The sequence below is a fragment of the Ruditapes philippinarum genome, unplaced genomic scaffold (genome assembly GCF_026571515.1).
Source record: "Ruditapes philippinarum isolate M1 unplaced genomic scaffold, ASM2657151v2 ctg2780_1_1_1_1, whole genome shotgun sequence".
Lineage (NCBI taxonomy): Eukaryota > Metazoa > Mollusca > Bivalvia > Venerida > Veneridae > Ruditapes > Ruditapes philippinarum.
Window position 1 is genome coordinate 64,217 of NW_026859087.1, and position 26,168 is coordinate 90,384.

Genomic DNA, 26,168 nt, shown 5'->3' on the forward strand with positions numbered 1-26,168 from the left:
AAAAACAATTTGTTTTCTCAAATTAATCTTATCTGTATAATATAAAACGCTTTAAATGACATCTTCCGTGCAAAATTTCACTTTAAAATACATATGTGGAAAAAAAATATAAGCCAACATTGATATTTTAGGATATTAACGGATTTTGCGGCCATATTCGACGCCATCTTTGTTTTCTAAGCTTCGCATCGGACTTGAGCTGAAACTTGCTGTTGGCTGACACAGACAACTTCCAATGAATTTGCAACACTAATAATTTCGTTTTCCTCGAAGAAAACTATGAGACTTAAACGTTTTGGAAATACTAACATCAATGCACCAATCTCAATTGGTCAATTTGGCCTTTGTTGATTTTTTCATATGCATCTTAACATGCAATTGTGGTTAAATATGCAGTAAATCATGGACAAACATTATCATTTCATAAGTGTTTACATTGTATATCTTGATATAAAAGTATATGATGTGAGAAGTACCATTCGAAAAGCAATCGTATTGGCATTTTTCTGCAAATATTTCATTTTTATATCATTAAATGCAATGATCTTCCTAACATGTGCTGAACATTTAAGCACTTAATCAATAATAGCATTTGAGGTTATAGATATTTTCACACGTTAACTTAGGCCGTAGTAACTTTTTTAATAAAGATCGCAACAAAATTAATGAAATTAATTTGGGACAACCAATCCCATTTCCAGTTGATGTAGTTGGTGGCATACATCTTTGGAATTTTACACAAAATAGTGTGCTCCAAGCTTTTGGGTATTTATGCCGATTTAACGTTAAGACATTCCTTGAAAAACATAAAAGGATCACTAAAAAATCCACAAAAGTGTTTAATTTATTTATACACATTTATAAAACTTTTTAGTTTGCTATCATCGAAGTCTAAATAACTTTCCGCAAAGTCTTAAACTGCAGAGGCAACCATCATGCAACTAAAATAATTATCAGTACCGTCAGGCAGGCAAACCATTTACCGAGAACGGTGTTCGAACCTGGTATCTCCAACCTCTAGGCACAGGCGTTCGGCACATTTGCCTTGTCAAAAATGATCAAATTATCATAAAATAATGACCCCTTGGTCATCAAGAACAAAATTACTATCCACCACCCGTTTACTATATACAATTTATAAAAAGTATATATCTCGACGTAGCGTGTTTACCCGACACAGTCAACATTTTACTGTCACAATTTTTAATATCAGACATATTTTCATACTTACACTTGCAAACATAGCACAATAGACATATCTTTGAGTAACCTTTAAAATATTGAGTCATCTATGTTTCTTTACGATAAATGGATTATCAAACGTGAAAAAATACCTTAAACTTACTTGTTCGACATGTTTTGTGCCAACACATTTTCAAAATTACCACAGGTAAACATACATTTAGCTGCTTGTCATTCGTAAGAAAGTATTCCAAGCAGGCTAAAAAATTGAATTTCAACTGAAATATGCCGTCTCTCAATTATGCAATTAAAAGCAATTTTATCACATTCTTGTATGTGTACATATTGCCACCATTACGGCATTCGCATTGAGTTAGCATATGAAAACTTTCCATTTCATTTGACAGCAGCCTGGCGGACGGTTTGAAGAAACAAATGCGGTTTGAAATAAAGTTTACAAACGTGTTTATGTAACATATGTGATATGTGACAATCGTTATATAATAAATAGAATTTGATGCTTCAACCTATTTGGAATACTTTGCATCTTGATTCATGTAACATATTAACAGGATCACTATCAGAAACATGTGATGAACTATCAATTTAATAAAGTAAGCTCATATTAATAGAACAAGAATGTTAATTTTTTACACTTTTATCATCCTAAAGGATAGAGTCTGAAGTAGTTTAAAGATCTGAACACTTGTAATGAGAACCTTGACTAGAACGTTGAATAACATTATAATAAAACTCGTGGTAGTTAAAAGTTCTGAACACTTGGAGGAAGAAAACTGACAAGAACGATCAGTAACATTATAATCAACCTTGTGGTTTGTTTCTGAATGAGTTGAATGTTTGAAACAAAAAACTGACTAGAACGTTGACTTGCGTTATAATCAAATTGTTGTTTGTTTTTGAAGTAGTTTAAAGTTCTGAAAACTTGGAATGAGAACACTGACTAGAACGTTGAATAACATTTCAATCAACCTTGTGGTTTGTGTTTGAAGTAGCCAAAAGTTCTGAACACTCGAAATGAGTGCTCTTATTGGATTCCTGCTCATTGTACTGCACAGTGAATAGCCTTTCAAATTCTCGCGTATAAGCGCGTTAGGCTCGACGCAAGTGGCATTGTGTTTGACTATTCCTTTAATTATTGTGGAATCATATGGTGAAATAATTGTTTACTTTGTGATAAAAGTTACAAACTTGTCACGTTGTTGATGAACTAAGTTTGTTTAACTTTTGCTAAGAACCCATCTTCAATTTTCAAAATGCACGCCATTTTCAAGATAGCCGCCAAGAGTGCTTCCATAAGATGAAATAATTACTGGCTATATGAATAATGTTCAATAAATCCATAAAGGGTTATCAAATTTATTAATTTCATGTTGCACACATATAAATACGTGTTTACCTCTCATATGATTTAAATTCAAGAGCTGCATTTATTTGAAAATGGCTTCCAAAATGGCCGCCAAATGCACAAAAAGTGTTTTTTGTGTTTCAGGTATAATTGATGTGTTTATTACTTCTACAGTAGAATCCCTACTAAAGACCACCTCGGAATTAAGACCACCTCGCTTTTAAGACCAGTGTTTAAAAGAACGGAATTTTCTGTTCTTTATGTCAATGGTTACATGATCCAGAATTAAGACCACCTCACTTATCCACTTTTAAGACTACCAAATTCAGTACCAATTCATTATTTTGTTCTTTATTTGACCTCACTATTGAGACCACTGATATTAAAATCAACACCTCCCTAGATCGATCTTTTTAGGGCACACGCTTTTTATTACTTGGGGACCATACGCCGTTTTTCATGGAATGGCACTACTGTGTCACATTGAAGGTTCCATGATAACCGCCGTATGAACAGATCTGCGGATGTTTCTAAATTCAAAATTTTACTATTTCACGTTTAAATGTTGAATTCTGCTTAAGTCGGTGCTAGGGGGCGTGGACGGTAACGTGCATTTTCCACTACCGTCCATGAACAGGCTCAATCAAACCGAGCCTGCAACATTTTCAATTTTGCCGTGTTGGGCTTTCTTTGGGGATTCTGTATTTATCTATGTTAGATGTGTTGTTATGTTATTATTATCTGCTTGATTGCTCTTAGGCATGACCCTTGATTACACAATGTGTCAAAAACTGTTATTTATGGGATATTTCATGAAAAGGTGAGAAAGTTAATTTCAGAGTGGTTTAATGTTACTTTATGCACATTTATTTTGTGAAGAAATAATGTCTTACATGATATGTGAATAATGTACATCATACATAATTAATATTGAAATCAGAGCAAAGAAAATTTGATATTAAAAAATTTCTTCAGAAATAAGATGTAACATTATAACATACTTTCATATTGTATTTGCAGGTTAATATACATATTGTTTGTTCATACAAAATGAGTAAAATAGGCCCTGGTCATAACGTGTGTAAGCAATGATAACAATATTCACAATTAAGATCACCCTTCATTTAAGACCACTTCGGTCCAGTCCCGATGGAGGTCTTAATTGAGGGTTTTTACTGTATTTTGATTGTGTATCACTTGATAGGTTTAACTAACAAAGATATACCAATATTACTAACTTTTTACTAAACCAAAAATTACACCGACCCTGAACCTCGCCTGTAAGTTTACCCTCGGTCATAGTCTCCACCACACAGACAAAGAGCATTTGCACCTCTCACGACAACCAATCTCGAGACTACAGCTACACTTCAGTAACTCCTGGCAAGACTCGGATGCCTGTTTTAGTGTTGTCCAGAATGGCTCCCGAGTATTATCCTGACCTTAGTTATTTGGACAAGGTAGTTCTTGGGAGGGCAAAAACCCTTTTCCTCAGAAGCACTCAGCTTGGTATACTGTTGGTCTAGTGTGTTTTAAAAGGGCAGCATGTGTCGGTGGAATTCCATCAATAGATCTCCTTTTTCGTGAGAAGAGGTTTTTTCGCGCTTTGTTGACTCTTTAAGCAGCATTTGATCGCTCGTAAAAGTAATACAAATCGCTCCAACGTTGGAATAACAGTGGCAATAGACTCATCTGATGGAGTTTGACTAAGAACGTTAAATGCTTCGACAGCTACACTAAATGCTTTTAAGGTCCTCTATGCTGTCTTTTAACCTTTGTCAGGGAATGATGAAGTTTGGTTACATCCAGTAAACGCATGGAATGCCAATAAACCACTTACAATATCCTTACCAGAGATACAGAGTGTATGTACAGGTACATATCTAAATAATTGTGTTCCAGTGCCAAATGCTATCCATAGCTCTTGTACATTCATATGTTGAAAGGCTGTTAATTGTAGCTATGACAACAACATCAGTATCAACAGTGCGTACAAGGATTTTTATATTGTTCAGCCTTGCAGCATGAGCAACATAAAGTAAAGGCCTTCTACCTGCTTCTGCATGTGTACATGGAGATATTCTACTACTTTCTACTATTGGTTTATTGTTCAGAACATCTGATCCTTTTGTGGTTATGATCTGCTTATTGTCATCACATGTTCATGTTATCACCAGATCTGCTGTTGATATCGTTTCCACCATAAAACCAAAACAAATATAAAAACAAAACTTGAATTTCCGGCTGATATCCCAATACACACTATAATGTAAAACTTTAGTTTAAGTTCATTAAAAGGCACATTATGTCCCAGAAATGCCTTTTATTTCAGTTTCTCAAAAGCATATTATTTTTCTTGAAGTGGTGATATAGTTTCCAAAACGTTACTCACAGTCCAATTACCTCAACCATCTTTTTCTTCGTTGCATCTTGACAGTTTAAAGACATACACAGGCAAAATACTGCTTAATAAAGTATTGCTTCTTTGATGACATATATTCTCTTACTCAGTTCTACTATGTGCATGCTCTAAAGCATTATTTAAACTTTACGAAACTCAAGAGCAAGGAATTGTGACCTTTGACCTCAATAACTACAAAAAATAGAAAACAAGAGGGTCCAGAGGACACTAAATTGCTCATCTGATAAATCTATTTTATGCCCTGTGACCTTGTTTTGACGTCAACCGAAATAATTTGCATTATGACCATCAAATCCCACCAAAAGATCATGTGTGTCAAGCTTGGCTATTTTTCTTTCATTTGTTGATAAGAAAGCACGACACAAGCTGTACATTGTAAACTTTACTCAGTCAAGGACAAAAGCTCTACAAATACTGAACAAATTCACATGCGAAACCATACGTACACAACTACACATGCTGATAAACCTTTCTGTAAAGATTCTTGACTATAGGTCAAATACTTGTAGATTTAGATGTTATGACACAATATGAGAACGGACGGACGCATGACCGGACGGACAAGGGCTTATCTATTTTCTTCCTTCTAAAATTAAAACGATAAAAGATAAATTCACTTACTTGTAACTTCCTCTGATCGGCTTGGCGATCCCTGTGAAAAGAATGAAAGATAAAATTATGATATTTATGATAATGGTTGATAAACTGTTTAAGCGCTATATATTACAAAATGTAAAGCAATTATTATATTGTCATTGAAAATTATAATAAATTATTGATATCGATTCTGATAGGACTGACCTAAAAACAAGGCCATAAATCCACTTTATTGTATCTATTATATGATTATTATGATGATTTGTCCGGTTAAATTCTTGTCAGTAACACATTTTTCAAAACAATTCCCCATTCACTTAGTTATGGACGGAAATTGTTAAGATAGTGTAGGCAGTAATACTACTTGAGAAGGTCATGATCTTTTGTAAATTGCCATGTCATTGCTATTTGATAAAAATATTTAGCTTAGAACAAAAAATGAATCAAGTATGCACACATGCAAGGATTTGACCTTGACCCCAGTCCCCCAATTCAACCTAAACTTGAGGAATAACTGTTTGGAATTTATTGTTAAATTTACAACAGTAACGTGGACATTGATACAAGTGATCCAAAATTGCACTGTCTTAAAGCTAGGGGACCAATACCAATTATGAGAGATATCATAAATTAATAAATTTACTAGGAGAAATTTAAGATAAAAACAACTTGCCGGAATAGGTTAACCATACCAGGTCCTATATTTTGTAAAAGGGGAATAACATGTAATAAATGGATAGCACTGTTATATAACTTGCCTATAGCATGAACTGTGATTGATATTTAAACTTCGAAACAATGACAGCAATAATTATATAACTTGGCACGATCAAACACTTTGTACTGAAAAGTGTGAAAAGAATGAAACCATTGGCATTGGTACTGCTAGAACGTAATAATATATTCCACTTGCAGGATTATGTTAACTGATGAACAGTTCAACTATTACATACCTGAGAAAACAAAACTAATCGAGTTTTGTCCAAACATTAAGCAAGAAAATAGCATGAGCAATAACTAAGAATATGAAACAAATATGAAAAAGTGAGCTTCATATGAATGTTCAAACTGATATTCCCAGACATGCTCCTAACAAGTATTCATCATAAAAAGGGGAAAAACTAAATAATATTAAACGTTATAACACTCGAATAAGGCACATTTCATAAAACTTTGAAATAAATATCTTAAAAACTTCTCTGGACAAAAAATAAGCATGGTTTAGGGAAATAAGTAGAAGAAAGAGCATCGAAACACGAGGCTATACGATTTGTACGAGGGGGCGTAGCCCCCGAGTATAAATCAGATTGCCGAGTGTTTTGATGTTCTTTCTCTTTTGTATCATAGTCAAATCATAAAAACACGTTCCCTGATACCACAATATCAAACCCCACAAAAAAGTAACCAATGAACGAGCATCTGAATATGATATTTCTATCGCTTTCCCTTTCTCTGTCGTCACAATATGTAAACCCCGGACAAAATGAATCAATCGATGGGCATGCTCTAGAGTGCGGGTAATTAATACCTGCACTCCAGTTAACGCACTGTGCATGTATATGTATACGATTTAAGTCTGTCACATTTTTTTAAACAGAAAGGTCCCCAAACTATGATACAAGTAAATAATAGTTCGGAGAGTTATCATTCTTGTGCATAGCACACCGTCTAATTAAGATGTATATATCTATAAAATTTCAAACTGATTTGTCTCGTAATTGTCGAGTTAAAGTCCAGAAAAAATAAAGAATAAAAATTATCAAAGGTAATTGCTCAAAATTATGATGGGTACAGTTTTCATATCTGTGCATTGCGCTCTTTCTTTAACATGTCTATATAGCTTGAAAGATTCAACACGTTTCAAAATACGCTCTGGACAAAATAAAGCATTAAAAGAAACATAATAAGCATTGCAGAAAAAATAAAAAATAGTAAGGTACAGATACTATTCTTGCAAACGGCACTCCTCCTTATTAAGATCTATGAAGTTTCAAGTTCATATCTCGAATTTGACTGATGTAAAGTAAATAAATTATACGTTTAAGTTATAGGAGTATTCCTTTTATATTTTAAATAGGATTTGTTTGTCCAAATTCGAAGTAGATGATAACAACACAAAGGTTATTTGGATGTTGGGATAACATTAAAGTTCACCAGAGTACATTGTACAAAAAAGGGTAATTTTTGTAATGAAAATGTATGTTTTTTGTCGCCAGCCGGTTTTCATACTCAACCATTATATTGATTTTGACATAAACATACAATGTTATCCTTAGATGACCCACTTACATAAAATGTATTTTTTCCAGTTTTATACATAAGAAGGTTGCAAAATCTAAAACTAGTCTTTATAAATGAAATCTTTTAAATAGTGTTCTAAAATGAAATTACAATGGCCCAAAAGCTTTGGACTCAGCAAAATAATAAACACTTTACATGGGCTGAAAATGGTCATATTTCAATTTCTTATTGGTATTTCCGAATGTATCTGGTAACAATTTATTCCTTTGAGATTTTGCTTCGATTTACTCACACTGACCTAACCAAAAGAAACAATGTATACACATTATAACAAATTCTGACCTAGGGTTCCAAAAAATCTAGGAATGAAAGGCGATAGTAAACGAGACATTAGATATTCTGATTCGTTGAATTAAATCCAATATTGGTTATCAGAAGAACTCAGTCACGTGTGTGGCCGCCCACGTAACTGGCAGTACATGTTCGAATTATCCGCCTCATCGAGTGAACGTAACTCCTGATTAAGGCGTTAGACAGGGTCTGCCATTCTACATGCAGTACCGGAACGAGGTCGTTAACGTTATATATCTGGTAACGTGTCCTCACTCTTTGCCCAAAATCATCCAAGTCATGTAAAATCACATCAATATCCGGGGGGACAGCGACCAGGGCAAGACGTTAATGTGGTCGCGAGCTAGAAAATTGGTTGTTTAATAGGCAGTGTATGGTTTTGCATTGTATTGAGGCCCTCTACAGAGGTTATATTAAGTATGCCAATTCAGTCAATCTTTGCCCCGCCCCTAGGATCACTTAATTTATAAGGACAAACATAGGAAAATTAATGTAGGTCTTTTTGTAAAACTACAATGCTTGGAGCTTGAATATTTGACATGCAACAATGGCTAGTGAACCTCTACAGAATTGTTATAATTCATGTCATTTTGATAAAAAAATCCCAGTCTTTTTGACTATTCAGTACACATAGACTTATAAATTAAAAAGATAAGTCTTAAAAACTTCTTTTTGGAAAATGGAAAGCCAACAGTTATATAGAATCTGGAAACAAAAATGATCCCTCGGAAGCATTAATCACAACAGAATTGCATACACATTGCAGACTTGGTTCAAGTCAAAACTGATCAGTTCCTTTGTATACTTAGTGTCTTTATACTTATAAACGTAAACAAATTGTAGTATTCATTTAAGAAACTGCATAGCCAAAATCAGAGCTGCATCAGTACTAAGGGTGTAGTACTTAAGTACCAGTACCAGTACTTGGCAAATTATGCAGTACCATTACCAGTACCAGTACTAGATTTTAGCTTGGTACTGCAGTACCAGTACTTTTTTTGGTGAAGTAATTAAGTATCAGTACCATTACTTTTATATATTCATCAAAGTATGAATAAATACAGTGTCAAACAAATAATTGCAAATATTAATCAGCAAAGAAATAAAATCATAATGTACTTTAAAGTGTACTTTAAAGTTAACATAACATATTTACAACTTTATAGTTTAAACATACGTTTAACAAAAAATATTTACAACATATATTCATGTCATATCTAATTGTTTAGTAACCAGTCAACTGTATAAATACAATGCAAACGTCTTTCATTTAAAACACAACAGTCTTTTGTTGCCTTTCACACCTTCACATCTCTGTTCAATATATACCAAGGTAAATAACAACTTTTTATGGTGCTAACAATATCACTTTTTTCACTTGAAATGGGATTATTTAGAATAGAAGAAATTAATTAGTGTTTATTTTGCTCTTTTACTAGTAAATACAAAGTAATAAAAGATTTTAATAAGGATATTTTAGGGTAAAGAGTTATTGAGTCTGTTTATCTTAGTTTAATTTTTACTTAAAGTCTTTGGTGCTTTTTATGATGAAATCTATGTTAACATTTGAAGGAATATTGCAGCAAATTATCTTTAGATTTGATAACTTACTTTTTCACAAAAATAAAATATAGTTAATGTAATTTACAGCTTTATTTTATGAGAAAAATTGATGCTATTTTTAATTTTTATCAAAACCAAAAGTACTGAGTAATGCAGTAGCAGTACCACTTTTTAAGACAGTAATGCAGTACCAGTACCAGTAGTAGAAAAATTTTGTTAGAGTAATTCAGTATCAGTACCAGTACTTGCAAAATCGCTGCAGTACGTACTGCAGTACCAGTCCCAGTACCAGTAATGCAGCTCTGGCCAAAATCCTTGATATTTTGAATGTAGCATTGCATAGTGGACCTATATAACAGAAGTATACATTTTGGTTAAAAATGGCCCCGCCCTGGGGGTCACTTATTTTACATAGAGTTGTATATTTTAAAGCTATTTTCGGTTGCTTAATTATATTCCAAACATACTTGAGGGCGCTTTTATATAGGAATCATTCTGTTGAGTTATATTCCATCTCCGGAACTAGAAGAGATGTTAACTTGAAACTTGGATGATCACACTTTTTCTTTTTTAAACAAAATATTAGTAAGAAGAAGATTACAAAGCAATTAAAACTGATAAAACATTGCCGAGTTAGCAAAGAGAAAGGGATAAAAAAAATATTTATTCAAAAATGTAAATATTAGGCATGATCACTGATCCTATTCTTTTCCAGTACAAATGAGAAAAATGATCTGGGTAACGGCGTCGTTGTCTTGTTTGTTTATAACACCCACAATATATTTTAAGCACGTTATAGCCCACATATTGATATAATACCAATGTCATCATCGATGCATTTAGACTTAAACTTTCAGAGAATTTTGAATAATAATAAAGATATCGTTACAGAACTAAACCCCTATAAAAATACTCACATGAATATATTTAATGAAGTATCGATATAGATGAATTTATCACAGAAATTGAAACAGAAGTCTCACTTATAGGTGATAGGTCTTACATCACATTTATTCACAATTACAATAGTCTTTCTTCATGTCGTTGACTTTAAAATAAATGCCCATCACAGTTCAGGTTCGAATTCAACTACGGACTTTGGATAAATTGATAGTTTTCAGAACGTTGGTGATTTTACTAAAGTGTCCGCATATGCCTGACAAAACTGCACGAAAGGTCAACCTGAAGTCTTAATCCACCATTTAAGCTGTAAAGACACTATATGACCACCTCTATTCTACTGTGCGACAAAACCATAACCAAATCAAACAAATTTACAAACAAAGAATACAAAAAAGAGTAACTGGAAGCTATTGAGGCACATAGACAATGTACTTGATTGAGAAAGTTATAAAAGATGTTATGAAGTGTTGAAAACGAACCTTAACTTTGGACTTTGGACTTGAAGAGCTGAACACATTTTTGAGCTTCATAAGACCTTTTTGGAAAAGTGACTTTCTTGTAACAGCATGTCCGCTAATATCAGACGAAGCAGCACTAGCTCCCATTAAAACTTCTGCTTTTGCTTCTTTACCAGCCTTGGTGATTGCAGATAAAACATCGTCCTTTGCATTATAAATATCGGAGATAGCTTCACTTTTCTGTCCATCAATATCGCATTTTGCCTCGGATATGTCTTGCAATGCCTGTTTTCCGGCTGTGTTTATTTTAGATATACCATCAGTAGTATTACCAGCAATGTCTTGTAATGCCTGATCCCCGGCTGCGGTAACCTCTGCCACAATTGTTTGCTTAACCGATGTTCCAACGTTTTCAACATCAACTAAAGCGGCATTCTTAAATTCATCAACATCTTTTTTTAATGTATTACGTACAGCTAATGCTTTCTCATCAAGTTTACGCAATGATTCTGCTGTTCTTTCGTCAAGTTCGGTTAACGCCTTATTTCTGTTCACAAGAAGTGACACTGTGTCTCCTTGGCTTATGTGTATTGTGTTGTTTCTTAACTGTAATGAAAAAGGCATACATAAATGCTATATTAAACATTGTTTATTGTTCCTAATTTAACAATTTTAATAGAACTATCACAGTATATACACCATGGTCCGCTTAAACAATCGCTTGAGCGAGAGAAGTAAATATGTAAAATACTGATTTAGAAAATGCCCCCCCCCCCCCCTGCTAGTTTTTACTAACATTTTACTCTCAGTGTGCCTTTTTCGAAAGAACAAAAAACAGGCCAGGTTGTCGGGGGGGGGGAGTGGCTTCAGCATCTTTAGCCCCAAAGGTGGATCCTTGCCTGTTAGTATCACATAAGTATGTTAATATGGAAAAATCACATAAATAATGGTCACAATTTTATTTCTCTTTATTTTGAGACATACCTTAGCAGAACCTGAATATCTTGTTTAATAACTTGTACGGATCGTATATGTGTAGAATATAGAACGAAGTCCAGTATGACAGAATTCATGATGCCAAAAAATAAAACAGACTTGTGTCGTAGCTTTTCTTTTCGCTAATAATGTTTGTTATTGAACGGTTTTAAATGAATAATTTCTTAATCAAAGAAATAAACAATATTCGATTTCAATGTATGGGTCGAATTTTAATAGTTAATATTTCGCTGAATAAATAGTTTATACATGCTATACGAGGGCTGTTCGAAATGTATTGCTTATTTCTACCTGGAGACTTTAAATTTCAAGTTAGCTCGAAAGTGTTCATTTCATGCCCTCGAATTACTCCCCGTGGCTAAAAATTCAAAGTTTCAGCCGATGTTATCACTTCTTGAAGGCGTCACGGTTCGCTGATTTGGGCACAGTAGTAAGATACTGATGAATGGTAGATCCAAGTGCCTGTCATGACTTGTATTTCCGCCCAACAAGGAAGGATTTCAATTTCGGAAACAAAACGAAATCACATGTGGCAAGGTCTGGAGAATACGGGGGAGTGAGGCAAAATAGTTACTTTTTCTTTTTTCAAAAACGCCGAAACTATTGCGGAGGTATGAGCGGGGGCATTGCCATGTAGAAGAAGGATATGCTTTAAACCAGTGACAGGGCGTCGTTTCTTATAATACTTTTTCAGTTTCTTAAGTATTACGTCTTTGTAGTACTTCCCAATGATACTTTTGCCCTTTTTCACCGGTACTTTTATTGCGATTCCTTCACCAGAGAAGAAAATTGCATACAAAACCCTCTTTGCACTCAAAGACCGTTTAGCAATTATTGGGCGTTTGTTGTGTTTTGTGGCCCAGATTGTGTTGCTTACTTTTCTGACAGGCTCAAAATAATGGACCCAAGTTTTATCACCTGTGACGACATTGGCAAACTGTTTTTGTCATATTTTGGAAACATTTGAAGCAGCTTTTTGGCCAACTTAACCCGTCGCCTCTCTTGTTCATCGGTCAACAGATGTTGCACCCATCTAGTAGAAATCTTTCTGACTTTCAAATGCTTTTTCAAAATAAGTGAACCGTTGATATTGATATGTCTACCTTTCGTGCAATATCACGAACAGTAAATCTGGCATCTCCTTCAATGATATCCTTTATTTTAGAAACGATTTCGTTACCAGATGCAGTTTTTGGCCTACCTGATTTTGGTGCATTTTGATGCACTCTGCACCAGTCTCAAATTTCCTTTTCCATGGCCTAATTGTGCCATAAGACACACAAGAATGCCCATAAGCTGTTGAGAGTTCAATAATCAACTGCTTCAAAAAGCAACCCAGTTTTGAGCGAGCTTTGATGTAAGCGCGTATTTCATCTTTTTTTGTCGTCGCTTCTACCAACCATTTTTACTACAGTGGTCAATGACTGCGTGTATTTAAATGGCAAATTGTATGTCTTACACTTAGTCTAACATGTACATTTATACACCGTTGTGTAGGTATTGAATTACCCTATACAGGTATGTATTGGTTTTTACCGTGTCCCATGTGGATCATGAGATAGAGGACAATTAGCAATTCTTTTCGAACAGCACTCGTAAATAAATAAGTACATTTTTTGTTCATAAAAATACACTGCTATTGAGAAACAAGGTCGGTCAGACATTACTATACTACAATCTAATTGATAATTATAGTGCTTCTTTTTAGGAGGAATCCTTATTTTGAAAAGTATTTCAGTCATCACAACACAGATATATTAGCACATATTTTCCACATAATTGTTTTCCTCATTACTGGCACTTTTGTTCTATATTTAAAAAATATTACCCAAATTAAATATATTATTTGCCGTTTTACTTTCTTGCTCACGGCTTTGATTCATGAAAAAACGTATTTGGCTTAGTTCGGTCGGGATAAAGTGCAATTTATGATGTTTTCTCTTATAATATGATACTCATTTCTTTATTCTATCAGTCAAATAACTATCGGTTTTTATAATTAAAACTGGAACATAAACGCTTTAAACATATTTGACATAATTATATATTGCTGTGATAAATGTATGCAGCCATAAAATAGTCCCCCGGGAAATGCTTATGTAATAGTATGTGTTCGTGATTAAGGAAACAAAGAACATACTGTTCTGTAAATAAGGTATGTCATGATAGTTACAATAGTTAATTCTATTGTAATATGATGTATTTTTTATTGGCAAACATCAAGTATTATCATATTATTTAAGTATTTATCATTTGCAAATTTACTTATCTCCATATTTTGCCTTTATCCGTAGCCAAGAACATACTACACAATAAAAAACTGAATAACTCCAGTGTGAACAATACTTTTTCCCAACAAAAGAAAACTTAATTAATTGTTTTCCATAACTTTATTTTGAACAATTTTGATATGGCTCTTAAAGAAGTTTATTAATCAATCAAGAGAAAAAATCACTTTATCACAATAATATATATTCGGAATATCAATTTGTCAGTCAAATATCCCACAGTATAAGTCATTTATATTGTTCTTCATTCAACTTCTATATTCCATTATATCGATTAAATATACAAACTGCTGGCTACATACTTAGTCCCTAACTATAGCTATTAATCTGAAACATTATTGTTCTGTTTTAGTAACAGTGACCCTAAACGTAACCCCATGGAGTCAAATAGCAGTCATATACCTTTTTTCAAATAAGCTATGCACTTTATGGTCTTATCATGTCATATTCCTACAAATTAAATTATCAGCCTGGAACTTTTTTATTTTCTATTTCAGCAACATTGACATTGACCCCTGATTGTTCTTTCCTCATATTTTTTTTCTTTTGTCTTGTCCTTTGATCAAAACATTTGTAGTACAATGTTAAATGATCAGTTTTGAAAAAAATGTGCATGCACAACCAAGTACCGAGTATAAGATAAGGTGAAAATTGATTTAATAAGCTTAATGTAATTAATAAAATATTTCCTTTGGCCTTTGTATTTAGTCATTATTTAAATGTAATGTACCAAATTAAGTCAAATACAACCGGATGTCATCCCTTCAGAAGTTCAACGAGCACTTGAAATCAAAGCATATACTCACTTATCACATTAATATATCATATTTGTATTTCTATAATAAAATTATGTACCTGTGTTAGTTTATGAACCGCTTTCTTTGATGCCTCATCGTTAATCAGACACTTTGGATCTTGAAGAACTACAATGAACGCGTCCAAATAGGAACACACAGTTGTTGCGTCGATTTCTAGCTTTGAGCTATGTAAGATTTTATTACGGATATCTCTCGCCTGAAAGAAGTTTTAAAATACATTCATGTAGAAGGGGAATCACATAATTTCTATAATAATATCCTGTTTTTGTGTGTTTTTGTTTTGATTTTTGTAATACATGTATCAACATAAAGAACATTATTTTTCTACTTATGGTAAAGGAATATTTGGTTTTAATAAGTACTTTAATGTGTTTATACTTCTAATGTTTTACTGAAGAACTGAAGAAAGCTTGCATTTCGAATTCATATTTCAGTTGAATGTTTACATTAATTTTCTGAATATACAACACACTGATTTTGTTTTGCGGTTATTTTTTTAAATAAAATGGCTATACAATTAGTCTATTCAATAATTAAAGAAAATGTTTGATGATATAAAATTATTTATTAATTTTTGGCGGTTTTCTGTACTTACCAAATGAAACGAACTAGTATTGTTATGAGGATTAATACTGGTCACAAAGTTTTGCATTGACGTGTTGTTTATAATAATGCTTAGGAGACCAGCAGCATCTGTACCTTTAGCTGATGTCCCTGGACCTTTAGTTGTTTGGAAACATTTTGCATAACTCCACCCATTAGGATCCGAACACCACGTACTTGGGTCAGTGTTTTTCCATAAGGGGTCTTTAAATACATGCTCGTCTATAATTGAGTCGTAGAATTTACTACAAATGCCATCAGGGCATTTCCTACGCCCGACAGGTCTGCTTCCAAAACAGTTGGTCGGATTCTTTTGGGTACATGTGCGTCTGTTACATGCCTTTGTAGTGTTGAAATGATCAGGAGACAGATTATGTGACGTACACTGGTTGCACTGCTGTGGTGATCCAGATGGTAATGTCAATATTATCTTTTGAAGGGTATTGTCACGACATTGCAGTACCTTTTCTCCAACAAATTCTTGAAGACCTTCTTGTAAGTATTCTAGTCCTTTTGAGCCTCGAACCCAATTCGTAAACAGATCTGAATCCAGTTCCTCACTTTCCATTATAGCATTTTTGAAACAGGTCAGTCTGAATGAAAATATATTTATAAATGATAATACAATGTTTCTTAATGTTACAAGATCGACATTTTAATCATGCAAGTGTATTCAAACTGAAACTGACACATTTATATTCATTAACTTTTATAATTATATTATATGCCATGAGAAACAAAACCACATATTTCCAAACACTTTTTTTTCTATTTATTTTTCACTTTGGTCATATTTGATTAAGAGGTAAAAAGGGGAGAGTATGTTGTGCGATAAGTCTTTATCACGGCACAGCAAGGCACAGCATAGCCCTGCGCAACTAAAACAGCATAGTCTAGTGAAGCATAACGTAGCATATCATTCTAACACAGTTGACGAAACATTTTACTTTATGCAGCATACAATTGTAGATATACAATTATAGTCAAACAGTTCAAATGTAATGTGGTGTAAATTGTTATAAAGTAGCATTTTTAACAGTTAGTTAGCTGATAAGTTTTGTTGGTAAGTACATTTGGTACACTAGATTATGGACCTTTTCAAGCAGAATTTATTTGTAACAATATAGCAAAAGTATTACAAAGCTGACAAAAAAGACATGACAAAAACTATACATGTATTTCAGACATAGAATATATTTGTAAACATTATTTCACCACAAAGAATATCATTTTTACTAAGATGACATTACTGTTGTACGAACTTTGCATATTATAATTGAAGTTTTCTCCCTTTAAGTTATACGCGTGTGCATAATCATGTATAATCTTTAACTAGGCATTTACTTTGAATACATATGACAGTTATTAGATGTTTTGATATTTTTGCTTGACAAGTGCTTCTAACTTCAGCAGTGTTGACCATAAAAAACTTCCTTATTGTTTTTAGTTACTATAAACATTATGAGTTCAGTTATAATTATTATTGTATTATAGTTTAATTATTTTTCTATCGCAATTCATATAATATTGTGCGGTGAAATCACATTTTCAACAAAGTGGTCAGATGACGTAATTATAGAAACGTGACGTCAAAGTTGATGTCATTTTTAAATAATATGTCGCGCTTTTCTAATCAGAATTGTGCAGTTTTTAAACAGAACGTGCATCAGTTGTATGTAAGCAAAAAAAAGAAAAAGAAGAAAAAACAATTCGTCACTGCACTATACATGTAGTAATATAAATCATCACCGCTTGATGACCGTTTTCCGCATTTTAAATCGACTCATTTTTACAGCGTAAATATTAAGTGGGTAACCTTGAACCCCTGACAAAACACTTGCTGAATCGTATCTTAAGTACCAAGCAAACAAATTTTAATGAAGATATGAATTGAAAAATCTAATTTCATGTATTCAAACCACACTTGACATATTGTCCTTGCAACAGGAAACACTTTCAGGGCTTACTTACTTTAAATACTTCAGTAACAATTACACGTACCATTTTGATTGTTGTTTTATTTCAAGTGTCAGTACGTTTTCAAAGTATTTTTCTATATTGTAGCGGTTAAAACTTTCTGTCTTAGCTGGACTGAAAAATTTATTTGACAAATCAAATTTAATCTTATATAGCAGCCAAAAAGAGCATTTTTAACAAATAGGTTTCCAAATAATAACAACTGAAATAAACATGGACTGTTACTGTTTTTATATAATATCATAAAATACCGGTACTGCAAATTCCGACGAAGAAGTATCCCTTCGCCTCGCTTCACAAAACGTGGCCAATCAAATCACTGTGAGGAGTTTAAAAATACACGTAAAGTTCGAATTCGTGTTTAGACCACTACAATTTTACATAGTTATGTTCCCTTTTTATCTTCAAGTTTGCACAAAATAATGTTTTTAAATGGTTTTCTTTAAGGGAGTCAATTCACTTCAATTAGATTTTTTAGCAGTTTGTTGAAACATTATAAAATACATATCACGATCAAATATGGATTTACTCTACTACATTTTTACACAGTTTGGGCCCATTTTGAACTTCAATTAAGCAAAGAAAAATGTTAATTTCACTTGATTACTCTGTATATAGTCAATGGATTGAAATACATCTTTCAGGTTGAGTTTAAATTTGGGGTCAGACCACTTTATTTTTAACATAGTTTTTGCTCCTCTTCACCAAATTTTGGCAAATACTTGGTTTTCACATTTATCTTTTTAGGAGTCACTTGATTTAAGATAATTTTCAGAACACGACTGCAACAAATAAAATACAGGTTTAATTTTAATTTGGATTCAGATTCAAATAATTACCTAGATATTACAATATGTAAAATATCAAAGGGATTTTTTTCAAATGATACATGTAACTTAAAGAGTCAAAGGATTGTACAATGATGTCATATCATTTAATACATGTTCAGTTCAAGTTTACATGTAGGCACATACCACTAAATGTTTAGATAGTTTTGGTTTATTTTCAAATGTATTTTCATTATTCATGATCTTTTTCTTGATCCAATTATCAATAAAATACCGTCTTATTTTGCTTTAAAGAACAGCTCCTCTAACCAAACCTTGCAGGAATGATCCTTCGTTGGTCCCCTTTCAAAGTTTTTTTTTAAATGTGTCCGGTAGGTCAAGGGAACGTCTGGACTTATATTAGGAAAAACATATATTTAAACCCTATTTTCTCAAATTAAAATGTCCAAAGCTTAACTATTTGGCATTACCTTGTGGACCCTAACAAGATATACACGCATCTAAATCATGTCAAAATATTCCGCGTCTAAGGGGGTCATGATTTATATTAACCTTCATAGGGAAAATATATTAAAGTCTTATTGTATGAAACTTTAATGCCTGAACATGAAACATTGGATATGAAGCATTGCTTGTGAACTTTTACAAACAAATGTTACTCATAACCCATGAGTAAATATTTGCCCAGCCTATGGGGGTACTTGATTAATATGGACTTTTTTTCTGGCCCTTCGGGTCATGGATTCCAACACTATTAAGTGTTAAAAATTGGTAACCGCTCAAGTCGGTGTTAGACGGCGTGTGGGATGTTGCACTTTTTTGCATTATCCCTAATGTACATACTCAATCAAACCGACCGTGCAATTTTCATGTAAAGCTGGTGTGATTAATGATTCCGAGGAGTCACACTTTATCCAGATTTTTGTATAGGACTTGTGCTTGCTGTCACTCATTCCAATACTAATTTACCTATAACAATTAAACTTCATATGTGGAGTCACCTTGATGAGTTTTAACTACCACGCACATTTTCAGGTCAAAAGGTCAAGTTCACTGGGACCTGATATATCACAAACATACAACGGGCAATAAAGTTAAAGTGCATATCGAGAGTTGACTGCAAAACTGCAATATCTTAAATGGAATAAAGAAGGCTTTTTTGACTATTTTGAGATCAAACCTCGATATACATAGGGCTTCATTCTTTCCTGGTCCTCAGGTGATCGCATTGAGGCCAATTGCCACCTTCCTCGTTGCTAATTCAATCATTATCCAGGTTGCTGTTAAACTGAGGAAGCTGTCAATTTGACATTTAAACACACAGCAGGAAATTGAAATGACAACGCGAGTCACTTCTTGCTTTTTAAAAAGCTAACCTTGTATGTATTCAATTGGAATAAACACTTTAATGTAGATGTAACAAGGAAGATATCACATCATTTTGGTATCATTGTTTTATATAACGGACACTTCCAAACAGGAGTATACTATTGAGAAAAAAAAATTGTTTAGTGAAGTGGGTGAGTACGTTATACGCTTGAAATTATCGAAATCACTTCCTCCTTTATATGAAACTAAGGGGACAACAAATTTACCTTGAAATTTCATTATTAATCATAATGAACGCAGCATGGCTCAAGATCCATACTTATCTCATAACAATTAGGGAAATGTATTTTGAAGTAAAATAGTGTGTACAAAGGAAGTAAATAACACTTTGCATACGGCACTTAAATTGCAAGTAAATTACAAAACAGTTGTCAAAATAGTCAAAATAGCCCCTACTGCATTAGTGCCGCAATAGGCATGTAGTGATATCTTATTTTGTAATTTACGAGTTGCGTTGATAGTTTAGATGTATTCTGTCAAGTCGTTTTAATAGTTCATGCTAATAAAGGAAAGTATGTGTTGTTTATTTTTATTTCGCGAGATTAAACCAATATCACTGGGTTCATATCACTCATGGCGTTGTGAACAAAGCTTTGTCAAACTGTTTGTGTGGCCTCTTTGTTTTATGATGCCTCGAATGTCCTTAAAATGTGCTTCAAAGACAATAATTGCGCTAAAATATTAAGCAATTTTCACCGCAATGATAACTTTAAATAAAAAAATAAATGAGTAGATGCTTGATGTGCACATTATACGATACTGTACAGGTTTGTTTACTAATTCTTTAACTTCATTAGAAGGAAATCATCAATTCGAAAAATTTTTATACCGTTAAAAAAAAACATGTTTCATATGCGTGTTTTTCTCTAATATTCAGTTCGTTTCATATGTATCACAGTTACTCTACACGGGTATGGTTATAAATCAAAATGTAACATGTAAAATATTTAAGGTAAAATATAATGAAAACAAGACAGCTTAAATCAATACGGTTGACTGTACAAGCTTCATTAATGGTCGTAAAGGTAGGAAGTTTAAATTAATATTTCCAAAATCTGTTTATTTTGTGTGGCTTTCTTCGTTAGAGGCAATTATGATTATGCTTTATTCAACTGAACATGAGGCAGTGAAGCAACAATAATTTCAATTGCTACCTCTATTTTCAGGGTTTGATATTCTGATATAGGTTTTACAGATTTGCTGATTTTCTTCATTCAATATTAATTGCCTACAGTATGAAATGAACTGAATGAGATAAATGTTCATATAAGTTTGTTTTTTTTTCGTCAAAATATAATATCATTACTTCGAAATTTTTGCGACTCCATAAAAAAACGGTATTGCACATCCGTGCATATTTTGACGTGGCGTTATTTATGTAATTCAAACATAGTATAAAGTTGCTTTAAATGTAAACGTTACACTATAATATTCTGCACTTAAATTTGGGTATGTGATAAAAAGAATATATCATGCATTTTGGTCCATGAACTAAATTCGTTTAATAAAATAAAATTTAGCTCGCCAGAGGTCCGCATTATATGATTTTATTCAATTCGTTCCATAAGTTAAGTACTAAACCTACACTCATGCAATATCCTTTATATCTTAAAATTATTTTGTCAGTTTTAGCACAACAGACCAGGTGTTGAAAGTTGGAAAACTCCATATGGTGACAATCTTACGTTACCCGGATATTGCGTGAGCAGGCTTCATAACCTCTGATCCCCATTCAAAATTTAATTTTATTTAGTTCCGCCCATTGTTGTCTCGTTTGCCATTCCATGAAAAGCTGCATATGGTCCCCACGTAAAAACATGTGTGTGCCCAAAACGAGAACTTGATAAAATGGAGCCAGAGGTTATGAAACTTGTATATAGAAGGTCTCCTTACCTTTTAGAAGGAAATTTCTTTAACACTTCAATTTACAATTTAAAATTACAATTAAGAATAAAAAAAAATGAAAAAGGGTTTCTGGAAACAAGTTGGACATTTTGGTTTCAAAGGTAGTAACTATTTATTTACACATGTAATAAGCTGGTCTCCTACACAGGGGGAGGTTCCAGATCAGCTCTAGTCTGTAAAGTTATTCCTATTTGTAAGAAAAATGAAAAAAATGCAGTTGGCAATTATCACATAGTTTATATCTTGAGCAGACCCTGAGTCCTATTATAAATCAAATAAGTTTCAATCAAATTTCCGACATGTGTTTTCTACAGAACGTGTCTTATTCATTTGACAGACTATAAAGAAATTCAAATGGATAAAGGTGTTTTTGATGGAATGATTCTGTTAGATCTCCAAAAGGCATTTGATACTGTAGACTACCTAATTCTTCTTATAAAATTTAGAGCTGGTCTTGGTGATAAGTTTAGAAACAGCTTGTTGATGTTTCAGTTACACATTTATCTGCCGCTCGGATTACAGGATTATAATTATGTGGTGTTACACAAGGGTCACTTATTGGTCCACTTTTATTTTTAATACCGCGTTTATTTTAATAGCATGTCAGCTGTAATCAAAATAAGTTGCTATTATATGCAGATGACACATGAATTCTGGCTTCAGGTTAATGTGAAGCTGATGTTGAATATGCCCTAGAAAAAGATTTGCATCTTGTAAGCCAGTGGCCTGTGGATAAGTTATCATAACATTTAGGCAAGACTGGGATAATCTTACTTGGGTGTAAACATAGACTTAGGTCAAATAGATCCTTTAATATTAAATGTAATGACACATCTATTAAACCAATTTCTTCGATGAAATGGCTCGGAGCAAACATTGATAAATCAATTATCTTTTAATCATGCAATGGCAAGATCAGTGTCGCAGAAGGCTCATTTGAAATATTTAGATCGCAAAAAGTATTACTTTCTCAGCATGTTAAGAGACTTCTGGCTATGACCTTAATACAATGTCATATTGATTACTGATGTTCAATATGGTATAACAGTCTGTCCCAGTTCCTTAAAAATAAACTAAAAGTAACACAGAATAAGCTGATTAGGTTTTTGCCAGGTCATGTTTTTGCCAGGTCATATATTGGCTCAAATCACTTCTACTTACTCAATAAACGTGAAGATTAGATCATCTATCGTCATGTTTTAAAGTAAACTGGTATGACGCCATATAACATGGAACAATATTTCATCCCCAAGGACATTGTTCATTCTTTCAAGACCAGGTTAAGTAACAAGGGTACACTTGCAATTCCAAAGGTCAGAGTGTGTTGTTCCAAGTCGTTCTGTTTTGTGGGATGTTTGTTACGGAACAGTTTGCCAGCTGCATTATCTAGCATTGGCATGTTACCTTCGTTAAAAATATCAGTTAAGAAGTACCTGTGCCCCCACTTTAGTGGCGGGCATTTAGATTTACCCATGTCCTTCCGTCCGTCCGTCCGTTCAAACCAGAGCTACATTATGGGGTTTGATTTATTGTTCTCATAACAATAGATGTCTTTGATGTCATTCATTCCGTTTCTCTTGTGGGGTTATTTTCTGCATTGCGGGGTTAAAACGAACAAAAGAAATACCATAATGTAGCTCTGGTAAGAACTTCCGTCCGTCCGTTCCCTTTTGTGTCAAAAAGTATTTTACTTAGAGTCATGAAACTTTACAGGAATGTTGATCAGCATGTGAAGTTGTGCATCTTGGTATTTTTGACTGGATATTCTTAGTATTGTTAGAGTTATTGCCCTTGACTTAGTAAACATTTGCAATTTTCAACTTGTGTCGCATGTAACTCAAAAGTATTTGACATAGAGTCATGAAACTTTACACGAATGTTGATCAGCATGTGTAGTTGTGCACCTGGGTATTTTCGTCTGGATTTATTTAGTATTTTGAGAGTTATTGCCCTTGACTTAGTAAAATTTTGCAATTTTCAACTTGTGTCGCATGTAACTCGAAAAGTACTTTACAGGGATATTGATCAGCATGTGTAGTTGTGCACCGGGTATTTTCATCTGAATTTATTTAGTATTTTTAGAGTTATTGCCCTTGACTTATAAGATTTTTGCAATTTTTAACTTGTGTCGCATGTAATTCAAAAAGAATTTGACCTAGAGTCATTAAAACCTTATGGGAAGGTTGCTCAGCATATTTAGTTTTGCACCTGGGGTTTCGCTTGTGGATTTATCCAGTATTTGTAGAGTTATTTCCCTTGACTTAGTAAAAACCTTTTCATTATGTTGTTATTTGTTCCTTGGGTGCTTGACATAGAATAAACGAACTATGCAGGAATAATGATCAAAATCATGAAATTACAGGAATAATGATTCACATCACTGTGAAGCTATGCACCTCGGACTTTGCATGTGGATTTTTTTCCGTTTTGTTAGAGTTATTGCCCTTGACTTACAGTAGTATAAATTTGCAATTTTCAACTTGTTCATGCATAGCTCAAAAAGTATTTCACTTGTAGGCCTGAAAGTTAACAAGAATGTTGGCCAGCATGTGTACTTATGCACCTTGGGTTTGCCTGTGGATTTATTCAGTATTTGTAAAGTTCTTGCCCTTTACTTAGTAAAATATTTTTAGTTTTCAAAATTATTTGACCTAGAGTCATAAGAATGACAGAACATTTGCGCGATGGGGGCACCCGTGTCCTATGGACACATTTCTAGTTTTCAATATGTTTATATGAGTGTTTTAAATTTAAATAATGTTGTTTCGGTATAGGAATTGTTTGAACAATTTAACACATTTGATATGCAACGATGTGTTTCTTTAGTCTTAGTTATAATCATCTTTAGAATCTCATTCCTACTTTTGTATTGTTGCTTCTTGGTATCTTTCCAAATAGTTTGCAATAAGTTTACTTTTTGACTGTGACATAATGATAATTTGTTTAATTGTAGTTTATCATAAAGTAAAATATCTAATTCTTATTAATTTTATCATTTAGTTCATAGCGCGGGCACATACACACACACAAGCGCACACACACACACACACGCACGCACGCACACACACACAAATATATTTGTTGTTTTTTTGTTTGTTTGTTTTTTTTCCTGAATAATGTGTAACATTACAATCCAGTACTAACCGTGGTAAACAATTAAACTTTACTGTGATATTATTTAATTGAAAGTATTTATCTGCACTAGATAAAGGCTCCTTATGTTACGCTACCAACACAGAGGACCACAATGGAAATAAGAGTCTCTATTTTGTGTAAGATCCTTTGTGCTGATTTGCATGTCATTATTTATTTTCATGTATGTTAAATATTTGTACCTTTCATTTTGTTTTAAATGTCGATGTACTCGTATATGTATTATATACCGAAATAAATCTATCTATCTATCATGTACACATAATTTTATTCATACTCAAATATTTCGCTTCATATCTTTACCTCCGTGTATATTGTTTTTAAATTATGAATGTCGGTTTCGGTTGGTTGTAGTTATTTAGCAATACTTAGTCTTATAATTTAGATTTGAAGATAACTACTTAATTAATTGAAGTTTAATCAAATCAAAATTTAAAAGGAAGTTTATGAATGAGAACGTTTTGTCGATACTAAATTCCACTTATGTATAACACCGACAAAATACCGAATAACACTTAAACATCCGGAAGAAACCCAAGTAAATTCAATTTGTAATCTAAATGACAAACCATTTAATAGTTTGGTTTAACAAATATTTATTTAAAGGCAAAAATGTATAATCATATAGCTTTTTTATAAATTGAACGCATAAATCACGTATTTGGCACTTTTTGTTTTTCTTGTGTGTCCCCAACCCCCAATATTTTCCTGGCCATAAGTCAATATTACTAGTGGTCTAGTTTGGACAAAAATTAAAACTCATTTATGAGCATTTGAAAGCAATGGACGCGTAAACCATTTCCGAAAGATCCTGCATATATCATCACTTATTTTAGAGTGACCAATGTGATTCCCATATTTCAGTTAGTAGTTTTTTTTTACAAAATACCAATTGAATTTCTACTTATATTCAATCAATATCTTACATTTTACAGGAAGTTAAAGTGATTTTAGACATCATTTTGCCGAAAAACATGACATTCATTGCACTATGAAAAGCAGATGTACAACTTTATAGTTTCTGGGTTAGGGAACAATAACTTTTCAAACATGCAATTAATTAACTCTTCTTTGATAGATCATTATAAAAACTTTAAGCCGTCGTTAAAAGTGACGCATAACTTCCGTTTCCTAGAAGATAGTTATTAACTGGTACAGGACAATAAAA

The 26,168-nt window shown here is 33.0% G+C and overlaps 1 protein-coding gene across 1 annotated transcript in view; it reads right to left on the reverse strand.

Moving 5' to 3' along the window:
• Nucleotides 1-26,168, reverse strand: part of LOC132755155 (uncharacterized) — a 70,136-nt gene that overhangs the window by 38,336 nt on the left and 5,632 nt on the right. The window contains exons 2-5 of the mRNA XM_060745962.1: nt 15,781-16,381; nt 15,223-15,381; nt 11,105-11,689; nt 5,592-5,622 (exon numbers count right to left, since the gene is read on the reverse strand). Of these exons, the coding sequence (XP_060601945.1) occupies nt 5,592-5,622; nt 11,105-11,689; nt 15,223-15,381; nt 15,781-16,356 (1,351 nt within the window). The 5' untranslated portion in view covers nt 16,357-16,381. The remainder of the gene's footprint in view (nt 1-5,591; nt 5,623-11,104; nt 11,690-15,222; nt 15,382-15,780; nt 16,382-26,168) is intronic.